This window comes from Telopea speciosissima, chromosome 9 (genome assembly GCF_018873765.1).
Source record: "Telopea speciosissima isolate NSW1024214 ecotype Mountain lineage chromosome 9, Tspe_v1, whole genome shotgun sequence".
Taxonomy (NCBI): domain Eukaryota; kingdom Viridiplantae; phylum Streptophyta; class Magnoliopsida; order Proteales; family Proteaceae; genus Telopea; species Telopea speciosissima.
In genome coordinates, this window is record NC_057924.1 from 11,587,809 (window position 1) to 11,603,691 (window position 15,883).

At 37.5% G+C, this 15,883-nt stretch overlaps 1 protein-coding gene across 2 annotated transcripts in view; it reads left to right on the forward strand.

The window, feature by feature from the left end:
* Positions 1 to 15,883, forward strand: part of LOC122640037 (helicase-like transcription factor CHR28) — a 34,279-nt gene that overhangs the window by 2,714 nt on the left and 15,682 nt on the right. The window contains exons 2-5 of one of the 2 annotated variants that reach the window (XM_043833134.1): positions 11,550 to 11,643; positions 11,850 to 12,332; positions 12,472 to 13,643; positions 15,216 to 15,287. In XM_043833134.1, the coding sequence (XP_043689069.1) occupies positions 11,550 to 11,643; positions 11,850 to 12,332; positions 12,472 to 13,643; positions 15,216 to 15,287 (1,821 nt within the window). The remainder of the gene's footprint in view (positions 1 to 11,549; positions 11,644 to 11,849; positions 12,333 to 12,471; positions 13,644 to 15,215; positions 15,288 to 15,883) is intronic. The other variant, XM_043833135.1, reaches the window with a different exon arrangement.

Genomic DNA, 15,883 nt, shown 5'->3' on the forward strand with positions numbered 1-15,883 from the left:
TGCTACCAATTAGCTTACAACCAAAATAGAAACTTACTATAAAATCTAGCTGCTATACCTCAAAATAGAAACTCCTATTATAGAGAGCAAAATAAGAATAGTAACAAACTGATATTACAAACTAATAAGGCTTTATAGAATACTAAAAAAGAAAGAAACAAAATTAGAAACTACTAGCTAGCTAGACTTAATAACTAAGAAACTATTACAAAAATAGAAATTAAATTAATAGCAGCTTCTACTAGAATATTCCACCAACATCAAGCTGCTAATCTTCACACCAGCTGTCTATATGAGCCCAGAACACTATTTACGTGAACATTATCTCGTGGTACTGTTCACATGAACAGTAAACTTCTTTTTGGTCCCTTCTCTTCTTCATGCTGCTCTCTGGGCTGGGGCTGCCTTATGTGATGCTCCATCGAACCAACAAAAACCTGCCACATCATCAGACCAGACTGCCTCTCACAGCAGTTGAATCCCACAACTACACTGGGCTGGTTTTGGGGCTTGTTCCTGTGGCGACAGCTGCTACGCATGGACCTGTGATCTACATCAGCTCTCCCCATCTTGAAACAAAACTTGTCCACGAGTTTAGTGGAGTTATCGGATCAGACTTGCATGATGAATCTTCAATTGGAAGTGGAATGCAACAACTGTTGATCTTGTCTACATCAGCTTCAACAGATCACAGGTTGAGGAGATCTCACCATAATAACTAGCTGGGTCAGAATTAGGGTAGAATAAGGCTCAGATGGCGATTTCTGATTGCAGCAGCAGCAGGCCTCAGATGGCCTCAACTCCTTGGTTGAGTGTTCCTTTTGGGAGCCCAACAAAACTCCAAAAGCTTAGCTGGAACTAGACACAGGTGGGGAAGATCTGGGTGGTCGATCCCTGCCCAGAATTTTCACCCAGCCTGAATCCAATGGATCTGGTTGGATGTTTTCTGGGCTTCAATCAGCAACCCAGTTGCACAAATAGAGTAGCAACTCCAGGGGCTTCAGATGGCAGCAAACACACAAGATAAATTCGGAGATGTAGAGAAGAACAGGAGAGGGTAGAAGGGAGCTCGATGGAGGTAGTTTGGGTGGGTAGGCTATATCTGCCTTGGACCTCTCACCCACAGCTATCTTAGCTGTTGAAACAAAGATCTCTCTCAGATCTCAAGCATGCAACTGGAATTTTATTAATTTCAACTGTAAAATATTTCAACTGATGACCCCCTCACAGAGATTTACGAGGCTTTAAAAAAATAGAAAGTTGAAATTTAGAAACTTACAACCAAAAAGGAAAAAACACAAAATTAGAAAGTACTCAAAATAGGAAACTACTTGCCTGACAAGGACTTAATAAAACAAAGACTTACGAAAAACTAACTTACTAAAACAAGACTTACTAAAATTAACTTGCTTGCTTGCTGAGAAATCAACATAGGAAATAAAAATAGAAGCAAATCAGCCTTCTGGAAGCCTTAGCTGATCTTCCCTCCTTGCTGCTGACTTGGTTTCTTAATAAGACAAAATAGGGGACAGATTTGGTCTTCTACTTGGGTCTTCTAGAAGGGCTGGGCTGGACCAACCTAAACCAGGCTCGGTTGGACCAGCTGCTGGTCCTGGTGTTTCTTCCTCCTGCAGTATTGTAGCCCAGTGAAGGGATCTACATCAGCTGCCCATCTTTGAAAATAACTCGTCCTTGAGTTTGGTAGAGATGTCGAATCTGACTTGGCATGATGAATCTTCAATTGGAAGTAGAAAGTAACAACCATTGATAGTGCCTACTGCCTCTCCTTAGCTCTGATACCAAATTATGTAAAAGTCAGTTCAACTAAGAACCAACATTACAGTAGGATCGATGGACTGATATTTTCAAGCCTTCATGTAACAATTGAACATTAATTCCAGTGGCTGATTCAGTCTTTCGAATGGTCTTCAGTATATCAGCAACTTTCAGGGCAGAACTCTCACTAAAATTGATTGGAATTAAAGATTAGAAAACATGGAAAATAAAAGAAGATAGAAGGAGGATAGTTTGGATCAAGCCCCTCACTCTCTCCCTTGGGCCTCTCACCCATGGCCTCTCACCGTTGCTGCATCTCACTGCTACATGGTTGTAAAAACAACTATTTTTCTTTCATTCAAATAGTTGGGCTAGGCTGCCCTTTTTTCTTTATTTATAATAGATGATATGGATTACAAAATAGAAAGTGTTTGCTACCAATTGGCTTACAACCAAAATAAAAACTTCCTATAAAATCTAGCTGTCATACATAAAAATAGAAACTCCTATTATAGAGAACAAAAATAAAAATAGTAACAAACTGAAATTAGAAACTCATAAGGCTTTATCATGGAGCAAGAACTCGTGAGATCTCGCAAATATCTCGCAATTTCAAAAGCTCGAGACAAGATGAAGGGCGAAATCCCATTTTACCCCAACTTGGTTAAAATCTCGGTCGGGTTGAGATCTCTACCCAAATACCATTATATGAATGCCAGATCTTGACTGAGAGGCGAGATCTCGGCAAGATCTTGGTGGTTTTGGTCATCTCGGTGGGAAATATTGGTATATAGATACCTATTTATGCAAACCTTGGTATAAAGACACTTATTTATGCTAGAAACCAGGACAAACACTTATTTGGATCTGTTGAAAAGCTTTCCAAGATTGCTTAAATCTGATTTATATTGAAGGAGTTATGTACTGGTCAAACTTAATTTGGTGTGCGCGAATGTTGTCAAAATTGCTTTGAATGAAAATATTTTTTTAGGCATCAAAACAAATAAATATTTTACCGCATTTTTTGGTTTTTAACAATGTTTTACCCTGTTAGGATTTATGGAATTTTTAGATTTGAGAAAAACTCCAACATTAGAAAGTTGAAAATTGCACCTACCGTCGAAAATCCATTTTTGTTCTTGAACTGGGGGGTTGATTTTTTATCCTTTTGGAATTTAATTTTGTAACTATTTTTATTGTATTTCATTTACTTAAATGATATTAGGCATAAATAAGTGTCTGCCCTTGTTTCCCACTAAGTGAAACTCCTATTTGGATTTTGATTTTTCAAAACTGATAGTGCCATTGTGTTTAAATAGCCCAAAATAGGCTGTATACCAACTTTCATGACCAAACTAGGTCTAAAACCTACCGAAACCAGCCATCAAGTTCCAAAAAAAAAAAAAAAAAAAAAAAAAAAAACCCCAACCCATTTTTGGCCAGGTTGAAACTTGTACTCCAGACGAGTTCTTGAACCTTGGACTTTATAGAATCCAGCCTTCTAAACAAACATGGATACTAAAAAAGAAAGAAACAAAATTGGAAACTACTAGATGGCTAGACTTAATAACTAAGAAACTATTACAAAACTAGAAACTAAATTAGTAGTAGCTTTATACCAAAAAAAAAATTAGTAGTAGCTTCTAATAGAATATTCCACCAACATCCAGCAGCTAATCTTCACACCAGCTGTCCATATGAGCGAACAACACTATTTACGTGAACAGTAATTTTTTTTTTTTGAATTCTTTCTTGGTCCCTTCTCTTCTTCATTCTTCTCTCTGGGTTGGGGCTGCCTTATGTGATGCTCCATCGAACCAACAAAAATCTGCCACATCATCAGACCAGGCTACCCTACTCACAGCAGTTGAATCCCACAACTACACTGGGCTGGTTTTGGAGCTTGTTCCTGCGGCTACACATGGACCTGTGATCTACATCACAGCCAATTGTCATCTGGTAGCTATTTGGGATATTCATCAAGTTTGGATGGTTGGACCTGGAAATTTCTGTGGACTTGCTTTGGCTCTCTTTTGTGGCCTGGGTTTGAAATAGAAATTCACATTCAGTTGGTGTCACATCTGATCTCCCAACTTCTAAGTAAAGGACTGAAGAGAAGGATCTACAAAGTGGATCTCCAACACAGAAAAATCAGGGGGGGGAAAAAGGAAGGAAACTAACAGAACAGATTTAGAGAAATTGAATAGAAAACCAAAAATTCAGAAGGAAATATGAGAGAATTATTAACTAGCCAATGACTAATTTGACAAGCATAGAAATCAGGTTGAACGACCTTATCCAGGGCTATTGGCCTCTAAAATTTCTCGGAAATCTGAGGTTAATTGTAGGGGCGATTGGACAGTCCTAGCTCTATTATGAAAGTGGGACAGATTGCTAAAATTAGGAAAAATGGCAGTAAAAACTAGCTACTAAACATAAAATTCCCGAGAATATTAAAACAGAAACTTAATATTGAAATTTGAGGATATACTGAGCTAAGATGAAAGAATTATGACAGGAAGAAGATGGAAGAAAGTTAGCACAAAAACAGGGTAGCACCTTTAGTAGAAAAGAACTAGAAAATAGAGCTTGGAAACGGAAAAACTAGAAAGGAGAAAGTAATACACAGAAAATAGAATAGGAAGGGAAAGCAAGGTGTCCACCTTACCAATCCCTTGGAGTCCACCAAGGGCCTTGAGATTCCACTCAGAATGTTACTGCGTCCCTATTTCGGTCTCTTTTCGGTCAGATCGAAATGACTGAAATTAGTGAAATTTTGACTGAAACAGTGCATTTTTTCCCCGTGAATTTAACTTGTCCATTTCGAGGGGTAAACAACCTAAATGAACAAAATTTTGATGAAAAGTGCATTTTTACCGAAATTATGCTGCTTCTGGGTTTCGCCTCCTATTTCGTCTTTGGCATGGCGAAATTTCAAACCTAGTCCACAGCAGTAGATATCACTGGAAAACTGTACTTTGCTGATCATAGATTTGTGTGCTAGGCCAAAGGCCTTTACATCTATTTATTGACTAAGCAATAGACTCAAAACTCATTCCTAATCTAGGTATAAATTCCAATTATTACTTGAACCAGATCTGTTGCCAGCTTAAAAGACGCTCCTAATCAAACTAGGACTCTAAAATTTAAATCATAATCCTAAAGCTAAAATCCAACCATCTTTCCTAACAATGATAGGATTCCAAATCTCCAATTCTTACTTAAAATAAGAAAATAATATCAGACTGACTTGAACTCCTAGTGAGACTATGAAACAAGGGAAGTGTACTTTCTTCCTTTTTCTGATCATCAGTTCTGTATTGGAGGCCGGATCTATGAAAAAATGGGAAGCATACCTTGTTCTTCTTTTTCCTGATCATCAGTTCTGTACTGGACGGTGGATCCTGCAATTATACATGCATAGATGTTTGAAACCAGGGAGAAATATTCCAGGGGATGAGCAACATCTTACATGCTTAACATGAGGTTTTCAGAGGGTAAATCTGATGGTTAACAACACCCAGTTGGAATTTGAGAGAATTATATGATGAAGGTATGATTTCCAAGATGCTATATATGGTATTTCTAGAGTTTATAATTTAGACATTATGGATCTATGGGGCAGAGGGTTTACTGCAATTGTTGACTAAATTGTCATGCTATATATATATATAGTGAGTGTTACGGATCTGGCTCTTCACGAGACCTTGTTGGTATGGCTACCATAAGACAACCAATGTGAAGTCACTCCCTAGAGCCTTAGGATTGATCTTCGACTTTGTCCCTAGAACTTGAAGCTAGATTTGAAACAAGGGCTATATATATATACGTGTGTGTGTGTGTGTGTATACCTTGCTCTTTGAAGTGATTTTCAAATTTGAGGCCGTTAAAGTGTCTAGGTACAATTTATCTAGTAGATTCTGTGTGTAGATGTAGGATAAGGATTGTGACTCATCCTTACCTAACATCCCATATTTGTAACCCTTTTCATATTATAAATAAAGCAGGCCTTTGTCATATTTGACTAGCCATATCATTCTCGCTTGATCGCACACGTTGGTTTCCTCTCTTCCTTATACCTCCATTGCGTTCTGAAACGAAGAAAAGGGAAAGAGCCTTATCAATAGCTGCGAACTTTCCGTGAATTGATACAAGAATTAATATGAAGCCGAACACTTGTTCGTACCTCTGTTTTCCTTTGTCCTTTAATTCTGTGTTATTTAATCTGGATTTTAACTTCTTTATCACTCGAAAGATTGGGGAGTGTTAGTTTGCGATTTTGGTTTGAAGCTTCGGTCCCTTGAACTGTGGGACTAGGGTTAGAGAGGTTTGGGAGAGCTACCGCTTTCCCATCGTATTTACTGATGTTTACTTTGAATTCGATTTGGTTGGAAGATTTTCTCCCAGCTGGTGATGACTTTGCAATTGAAAACTCAGACCGTTTCGCAATTGAGATCGATAAAATATTGGCCATTCATGGAGAGAGTTCTGATCCACTGCTCGACCTGTCGCAGGTATGATCAGTTCTGTTTCACTGGTTCCGTATTGGAATTGAGAGAGCTGCCTACTTATGTCCCGAATTTAGTGTATTGTTTAGTGTCTTCTCACCCACCGTGTCCTTGCTGACAAAAATAAATTATCATGTTTAGAGACTAGGGGAGAATAAGATCGCGGGGATGATATTGATCTGCTTTAACAATTAACATGGCGTTTGAGATTCAAGACCAGGGGTCTATCTCTACAACGTACAAGAAAACGAGATATAGGGACGACAAGCGGTTGAGTACTCAAGTTAATAAAGATGCTCGCTCATAAATGAATTTATATTATAGAAGGACTGTCGATTTTAATATGTTATTTCGTATATAAGAATTTGCTTGCACTTAATACACTTTGAAATTGGCACAGTTTTTTGCTGTTACAAACTTGAAAGCATGAAAAAAATATGATAATTCTTTCTGTTTTTTTTGCTGTTGCTTCTTAAATTCCTTCCTGTTTTGACTATGCAACTGGATTTCTCAGATCCAATGGTGGATAATACTTGATTTTAGAGACCCTGACTAGTATTCGACCAATTGTTTGTATCATTTCTTTTATAAACAAATGATGGGTAGAAAGCTTTGGCTAACCAAGCTGTTTAATAAGATTATGAGTACAAAGAAAATGACAGATGAATGGAAGAAAGACATTGTGGTTCCAATTTACAAAAATAAAGGTGATATTCAGAGCTGCAATAACTACAATGATATAAAACTAATGAGTCATACTATGTAATTATGGGAGAGGGATATTGAAACCCACTTAAGACAAGAAACTACCATAATGGAGAACCAATTTGTTTTATGCCAGGAAGAGTCATGATGGAAGCTATTTACCTAATTAGGAGACTTATGGATATATATAGGGAGAAGGATCTCTATATGGTCTTTATTGACCTAGAAAAAGCTTATGACAGAGTCCTTAGAGAGTTAATCTGGCAAGTACTAGAGAAGAGAAGTATTTCAAGTAAATATGTAGACATAATTAAAGATATGTATGATGGAGCGGTGACAAGTCTAAGAACTGTAGGGGGACAAAGTAGTGAATTCCCAACTACAATTGGATTACAGGATCAGCTTTTAAGCCTTTATTTGTTTGCGGTTATCATGGATGATTTAACTAGAGACATTCAAGTTGAGGTTCCTTGGTGTATGTTTTTTGCTGATGATATTGTTTCAAATTAGAGATATGGAGATCAACCTTGGAATCAAAAGGTTTTAAGATAAGTTGAACGAAGACGGAGTATACATAGTTGTCAAGGTGAGAAAGCGACCCAAGGCGTCGGAGGGGTGTCTAAGCGCTTAAGCGACAAGGTGCCCCAAAGTGTTATTTTTTATTTTTCCCTTTTCTAACATTATTTAGTATGCTACAATATTTTAGTATGCTACAATATTCCTTATATCATAAAAAATCAACATTAAGCCTCCTCAAGTCATAAAAAATCAACATTAAGCCGCTTTAAGTCACATCAAGTCATAAAAAATCAATATTAAGCCACATCAAGTCATCAAAAATCAACATAGAACTAGAAGACAATAGAACTTGAAGAAGCAAGCTATTGGAAGTTTGAAACATTCAGACATACATTTGGTTTATACTAGTCTCACATTTGATTTATACTGTTCTTAGAAAATATGATCTTATCTATAAGTAATTAAATTATTCTCGATTTAGAGAAATGTTCTTGTTCTCTAAGAAGTTTGACTAGTCAGATGATTTTATTTTTACATGAGACTTTTAGTATTAGGTAGAGCACAAAACCAGCTTTCCAACAAATCCAAAATTGCTTAAATCTGATTTATATTAAAGAAGTTATGTTCCGGTCAAACCTTATTTGGTAAGCGCGAATGCTGTCAAAATCGCTCTGAATGAAAATATTTTTTTAGATATCAAAATAAATGAATATTTTACCGCATTTTTGATTTTAGAAATGTTTACCATATTAAGACTTATAGAATTTTTAGATTTGAGAAAAACCCCAACATTAGAAAGTTGAAAATTTTACCTACCATAAAAAATCCAGTTTTTGTTCTTGAACTGGGGGGTTGACTTTTTATCATTTTGGAATTTTTTTTAAAACAATTTTTATTGGATTCAAATAGGGGGCATTTGCTTATTTATGAATAATATCTTAAGTAAATGAAATACCAAATATATTTCATTTACTTAAATGCTATTTGGCATAAATAAGGGCCAATACTGGGTTTAGTACCAATAAAAACCAATGCAAGGCGCCTTGCAATAAGGTGGAGGTTGCCTAGGCCCCAACAAAACTACATGGATGCCTAGGCGGCGCCTAGGTGACGCCCTGGCGACTATGGGAGTATATGGTGTGTAACTTTGGTTACATTAGTTTGGATAATGAGGTGGTGAAACTTGATGAGAGGAAAGTGATTATTTTAGATATCTTGGCTCAATCATAAATAAAGAAGGTAGGTGATATAGTGGATGATGCTTCACAGAGAACTAAAATAGGATGGATGAAGTTGAGAGGTGCATTCTTATTGTTGTGTGATCGGCGTATTTAATGTAGAGGCTGGATCACAAAGGACCTAGCCTCAGGCCGAATCTCTTGGTTGGGTGAATAAAAAGGGTGTACCCAGTGAACGGGGCTACTGCCACTGCGGGGTCTGGGGAGGGTCATAATGTACGCAGCCTTACCCCTGCTTTCACTAAGAGGCTATTTCCAGACTCGAACCTGTGACCTCTTGGTTGGGTGACTGTTTGCTCCAAATTTGGGCCAATTCTGATGGCCGGTTGCTTAGTTCTGAAGAGGGCTTGAAAATATAAACTAAACTTCAAAAATAGAAGGTCAATGGAGAAACCCAATCTGGCCAGCAACTGGAGAAGCCAAGCAGGGTTGATTGAAGGGCTGGAAGTACTCCAAAGACGCCTCAATAGGTTCAGTGGTTGATGACTAGGACCTTGTGATGTAGATCACAAGTCCATATGTACCTGCAGGAACAAGCCTCAAACCCAGCCCAGCAAGGATGTGGGATTCGACTACTGTGAGAAGCAGCCTGGTCTGATGATGTGGCAAGTTTTTGTTGGTTTGATGGAGCATCACCTAAGGCAGCCCCAACATAGAGAGAAGCATGAAGAAGATAAGAGACCAAGACAGAATTTAAAAAAAAAAAAAAGTTACTGTTCACATAAACAGTACTCGAGTTACTGTTCACGTGGACAGTGATTTGGGGGCACATATGGGCAGCTTTGTTCCTATTTTTGTTTAGCTATGTTAGTTTACCTTGTTTCTATTTTCCAGTTTGGTTGTAATAGGAGATTAGATAGTTTCTAAATTCAGTTTTAACAAGTTAGTATTAGTTTCTAATTTCAGATTTAGAAAGTAGGCTTAGCTTTTATTTAGAAGTCTCTATTTTCTTAAGTTTCTATTTCAGTCCTTTGTTTCCTTTTAGTTAGATTTAGTTTTCGTTTTCATTTTCGTTTGGTTTCTATTTTTGAGTCTTTCTATTTTGTGAAACTTAGGCCAAGCTATAAATAGGCCCCATCAGTTGTACTTGAATTGAGACTTGATTAATGGAATTTCTATTGCTTGCTTGCAAGTGTTTGGTCTGAGAAGACATGTGTTCAACAGCTGAGATAGCTGTGGCCTATGGGTGAGAGACCCAAGACTGAGATAGCTTACCTCCCTTCTTCTTTTTACCCTTTTTTTTTTATGTTCTTCTTTCATATGTGAACAGAAAAAAGAGAAATAAAAGTTTCAGTTATATTCAAATTGTTCTTCCTTATTGTGTTGATCCTGGCCGCATTCAATCTCCCGCAAGTTTCCTTGGTTCGAGGTCAACTTTTGCATTACCTTGAAGTTGCAGCAGGTTCTGAAAAGGAAACCAGAGCCACAAGTAGGTAGAATGTGTTCTGATCAATGGTTGTGGCAGCAGTAGTCTTGGATCTCAAGAGGGTGACTTCTGCAGGTGAACAGTAGCTCTGTTGGGAGACTTAGTTGTTCTCAGCAGTATTGGTTTGTTGCAGTTAACAGGGTAACGAAATAGAAAGTGAGAAGAAGGGGGATTGGTTAGGGAAGGAAGAGAGGGGGTAGGCTATCTCATCCTTGGGTCTCTCACCCACAACTATCTCAGCTGTTGAACACAAGTCTTTCTCAGACCAAACACTTGCACGCAAGTAGTAGAAATTCCATTAATCAAGTCTGAATTCTAGTACAACTGATTGGGCCTATTTATAGCTTGGCCTAACTGCCTAAGCTTTACAAAATAGGAAGCTGTAAATTAGAAAGTAACAAAAAAGGAAACTACTAGAAGACTCTTACAAGAGAATATTGAGGCTTGTACACCATGTAATCTAAGACTTGACTAAGTAAGACTTAAATAAGTAATATTGGATGTGACACTGTTCACATGAACAATAACATTAACAGTGTGTTGGTCTACAACTTTGGTCTTCTAGAAGGGCTGGACTGGACCAACCTAACCGAGTCTCGGTTGGAGCAGTTGCTGGTCCTGGTGCTTCTTCTTCCTTTGTTATTGTAGCCCAGTGAAGGGATCTAAATCATTCTCCCTCAAGAAAATAGGTTATTGAGGCTAAATTGAAAGGTGATACATAATCTTCTCCACTGTGGGTAATCGATTCTGAGCAGGCTTAGTCCAGAGGGTAAACCTTCAATGAATATTCTCAACATCTTCTTGTTCAGGTTTACAATTGCCTTCCTTCATCTCTTTGTTCCAAGTTCTATTCTATCTCACAGTTCTCACTTCCATCCATCCTATTGTGCTTGTAGATTTGGAAAGTGCTAGAGAAAACATGGCTATTCCTTTGAAAGAAAACTCCTAATTCTTTCACAAGTCAACCGGTGCTTGGATATTGAAAGTTTCCATTTCTGATATGTTAATAACTTCCAGCAGAATGGGCCAAAACTTAGATATATAGCATGTAAAACCTTACATGGAGACATTGAGAACAAGTCCTAGCGGCAGGACAGAATAATGTTGATGACGTTGTACAACTTAACTGTATACAGATTGTAAATATCTTCAATTTAGAATTCATAGAAAAGATGTTTGCGATAAAGACCGCCAAATTTTAGCAAAAAAAAAATTCCATATTGGCCTTTAGAGTTGATATATAATTGGTGTCGCATATCTGCTAAGGTTTGTTCTTGTTACATTTAAAGTTATCCTCATTTATCTATCTTCTTCTCATTTAGGTTTTTAAATCAATTTCAGTTCATTGGTTTTGATTAATGTTTATCTGATTCACAGAATAGTTCAGAAGATTTGTCGTGTAACAATGTATTCCAAGGTGAGTCAGATTCTGTTGTAGTCAAACATGAGCAGGCCCCCCATCCTCAAAATGGTAATTAAATTGATTATGGACCAGTGAATTAGTCATTCTGTTTCTTTAAGTTGAAACTGTGATCTTTAAATATTATTTATGTAGTCAAAGGGGCGAGTCATAAACATCTGGATAAAGCTTCATTGGAACATGATATGTGATGTTCAGTTTCCTTGTTTCAATTTTCTTACTTTTTTTTTTTGGCAATTTCTTTTTACTTCTGTTAGGTAACCAAGAGTCTGAGGGAGACCCTTCAACTGGATGTGAGATACCTGGATCCTCCAGAGGCTATCCTTCATCAAGCTCAGGGCCTTCAGATTCTAAGACGGGGATGGAGTCAGAACTCTTGTTTGAGTCACCCACAAATGCTTGTATCCCATTTGATCATGGGAATCTGGAAACTCCACCTCAGATTGGTTCCCCTGTGCATTGCTGCTCGCTGAGTCTTGCAGACTGGTTACCGCTGCAGTTTTCAGAATGTGACCCTTACTCTGGGGAGAGAGTTGGAGGTTCTGTAAATGCTCCAGTCCATAGCAGCATTAATAATAAAGAAATTGCAAACCAGCTACCGCATTGTACCACTGGATTTAACTTTTCTGCAGGTGATCATGACCACATTTCTGATTGTATGAACCATGTGAATCTTGCTCATTTGAAGACCGAATTTGACAATGAGTTCAGGCATGAGGGTGGATATTTTCACTCTAACGGTATGTAAAGCTGCTAGCATTCCCACAATTAGGATTTTTTTGAGTTTGATATTTAGCATAATATTATTGTTTACTGCTAATATATATGCTTTGTAGCTTAAATTGGATGGGCCTAACTCATGTCTGTTACAATTTATAGGTACTTCACATCTCATGACGGTGGACAAGTCAGATTTGAACTTTTCAAAGTTTAGTTCTATGTGTGGGAGTAGCACTGAAGACTTTGGAGAACTGGAAATAAATCTATGCACATCTCCTGTGGAGATATCCTTCATGGATGACATATTTTTGCCAAATGAACTTCATACTGAGCTCAACAGCAATCACGTTTCTGACAAAGTAAGTGAAGCTATTTATAATTGTTCACCAACACCCATTTGTACAGACTCAAGCACTGGTGTTAAAAACGTTGCTGCTTTAACTGGCACCCCAAGGCAATGTATACCTGATTCTCTTAATCTGCCATTTATGTTGAGCAATGGAGAGAATTCAAGTCACATAAAGAATGAAGCAGAAGAGCGCAGGCTTCCAACTCAGAATATCTGGCTACGGAGTGAGGTAAATTTGGGAACACAGGAAGGAACAACCAACTTCTCTGGTCCAACAGTACCTTTGATGGATTTGGCTGTTGCCAATAGCTGCCAGTTTAAATGTGAAGCTAGCACTTATTCATCACTAGTTAGGAGCCCTTCTTCTAATGCTAATGATGGAGCTTTTTTGGAAAATCCTTCGAGTCAATCATTGCATCATATTCAATCATTCATGTCAAGTAAGAACGAAGAGGTTCATGTAAAGGATGAAAAAGATGATCAGCTACCGGTGTCTAAGAGCTTGGATTGTTCTGCAGAAGGAATTGATGTTGCTGCTAGCGGGTATGCTTCCTTAAGTGGTACAGATTCTGCCGCTAAAATTGATCTTGGACCTTTTATGGGTCATACATCAAGAAAATTGTTTGTTTCTGATGTTCAATCATTACCTTCAAATAAGAATCAAACAGTATGCATAAAGAAAGAAAGAAATGATAAAGCACTTTCATCTGGGGTTTCTTGTTGTCATTCTCTAAAACGCACTAATGAAGCTATTCATACTAATCCCTCAAAGCACAGGATGCTTGTCGATGCTGATGATGCTGATATATGTATACTTGAAGACATCAGTGCCCCTGTATGTCCACATCCATCAACAGTGCATGGAAAGTCCCTTGTTACTTCAAAACGCTCAACCTATAATGACTCTCTTCATTATTCAGGAACAGGGAGCATGAGGCATAAGGCAAATGATGAAAGTTTAACATTTCGGGTTGCATTGCAGGTAATTTTGTGAACTTAGTTTAATTATTGTTCATTGCAAGTTGCAACTGCAGTTATTTGGATATGTATGCAAAGTATATTGTAATTGCTGCTCCTATGACATGTGTAGAGATTTTTTTCAACTCTTTGTTTCTTAAAGTTTGAATCATACTTTCTATACAAATACTAAATTTCACTAAAAACATTATGGTAGGAATAGAAAATAATAATTATCCGTACTTTGTGGCAATAACCTGGTTTATATGTGTACTTTGATGGATATGGTGCTACTAAGGTATGTGGAGGACAAAGGTTAAAAGAAAACACTACAAAGCTCCCTAAGACCACTTATGTGAGTAAAATTGTCTCTCTTACGACCTGAAATTTTTGTGGAAGTGCTTTAAAGCGCTTGTATAAAAAGGTGAGATGTCACTAGTTAAATCAGCAGGGCTTAAGATCATAGTTTTTAAGGCGTTGCCTTGGTGTCCAGGCGCCTTTTGCTGGGAGTTCACCTTGATTACCTAGGTGCCTTATTGGTGATGCCTTGATGTCCAGGCCCCTTCCAATGCCTTGGGTTGCCTAAATGCCGTGACAACTATGTTCAAGATGAAATTTAACTGCATTAAAGGTTGTGACTTGAAAGAAAATATTCATACTAGTTTCTAAATTTGAGATGGGCTCAGAGGTGTTGTGAGACTGACATTGTATAGTGTATAGTCTTTTATCTCACCTTTTTGTTGTTCCTTTTTAATTGATATTATAACAGTAAGAGAAATGATATGGGGTATAACAAAAATTCTTCTCATATTATATTTAATGCGTTGCTAAGTTAATATTGTCTTCCGGTGAATGCTTGTAAGGATTATTAAGTGTAAGGGATGGCCAAAAATTCTTGTTGGTATGCTGATCAAACTGAAATTCTGAGTAAACCAGCAGCAAAGAGATAAGAGAGGTCACTTATAATCTTTGTTGGGTGAGAATATTCAGTCCAAAGAAATAAGAGAATTCATTTTTGTATAATTTTTTGGGCACAATAGTCCACCCCCCCTTTTCTAACAATTTTTTCCCTCCTTGCCTATCCTTCAAATTATTTTTTTTTTTGTTTGGGTGGTTGTACTGCATCCAAATCAATGATAGTATTGTCCAAACAACTTGTTTGAATTGCATTTAAGCAGTTGAAAATGAATTTTACATATTTGATATGGCTGCCAAGGGATCTGCTTTCCATTTTGGGGAGTTAATGTGCAAAGTACTGATATTATCTTTTGAGATGGTAAGGGCCCCTTTATCAGTGTGGTCTTATTGTTTCCATATTTCACTCCATAAATCACTGATGGAGTTTTGGACAGGATTCAGATACACTGATTTTTCTTAAAAAAATTATTCTTGTTTGAGTTGTTTCCTTTTTGGGTTTTTTTAATAAATTTTTTTTTCACCATGATATTGTCCATCAAGATTCCTGAATTACTTTACTGCATTATCCACTATTCTTAATGGTTGTGCAGCAAATTTTTTTTATTACACATTCAGAGACAAGCTGCTTGTTTGTAATTGGTCTGTTGTAAGTTGTAACTAAGGTTGAAATACATTGCAGGATCTTGCTCAGCCAAAATCAGAAGCTAGTCCACCTGATGGTGTTTTGGCAGTTCCCCTCTTGAGGCATCAGGTTTGGCTTCATTTTCTGATTCTTTCTAATTGGAGAAACCTGAAAATTCTTTCAAGGATTGTTGTTAGAGTATAATGGACACACCCTATGGGCTCTGCTAATGCTTCTGAGATTCCTTTCATTGGGTCTGATCAGAAATAAGCCAAGAATTAATCCAATTGGGCAGTTGTAAGGCTGTCAAACGGTGTATGTTAGGGTCGGGTAATGGCTTTCCCTGTACCCTCCTAGTGCCAAGGGTTTGCCCTATAGGATTAGGTAAAGATTTACCTAGGTAAGAAATTGAATTACCTGGCATGTGAATGGGTAAGTCAGGTAAAGTGATGAAGAAAATATTTTTGTTGGAACTTTGAATGGACTATGGGATGTGGGCTATGAGCCAAAGATTTAAAAAGTATTTGGGTACATTAGATGGGATTGGTTACAGCTATTGAACTAGGCTATCCTTACCTTGACGGGTAAGTGGGTAATGGCCAAGGTGAGACTCTTACCTTACCCTACCCATTGAATTAAATGGTATAACCACTTACCTTAGATGTTTGGGCTAAACAGTGGGAAAATCCCAACCGTGCCCTCCGAATGAGGATGAGGCAAGGCTT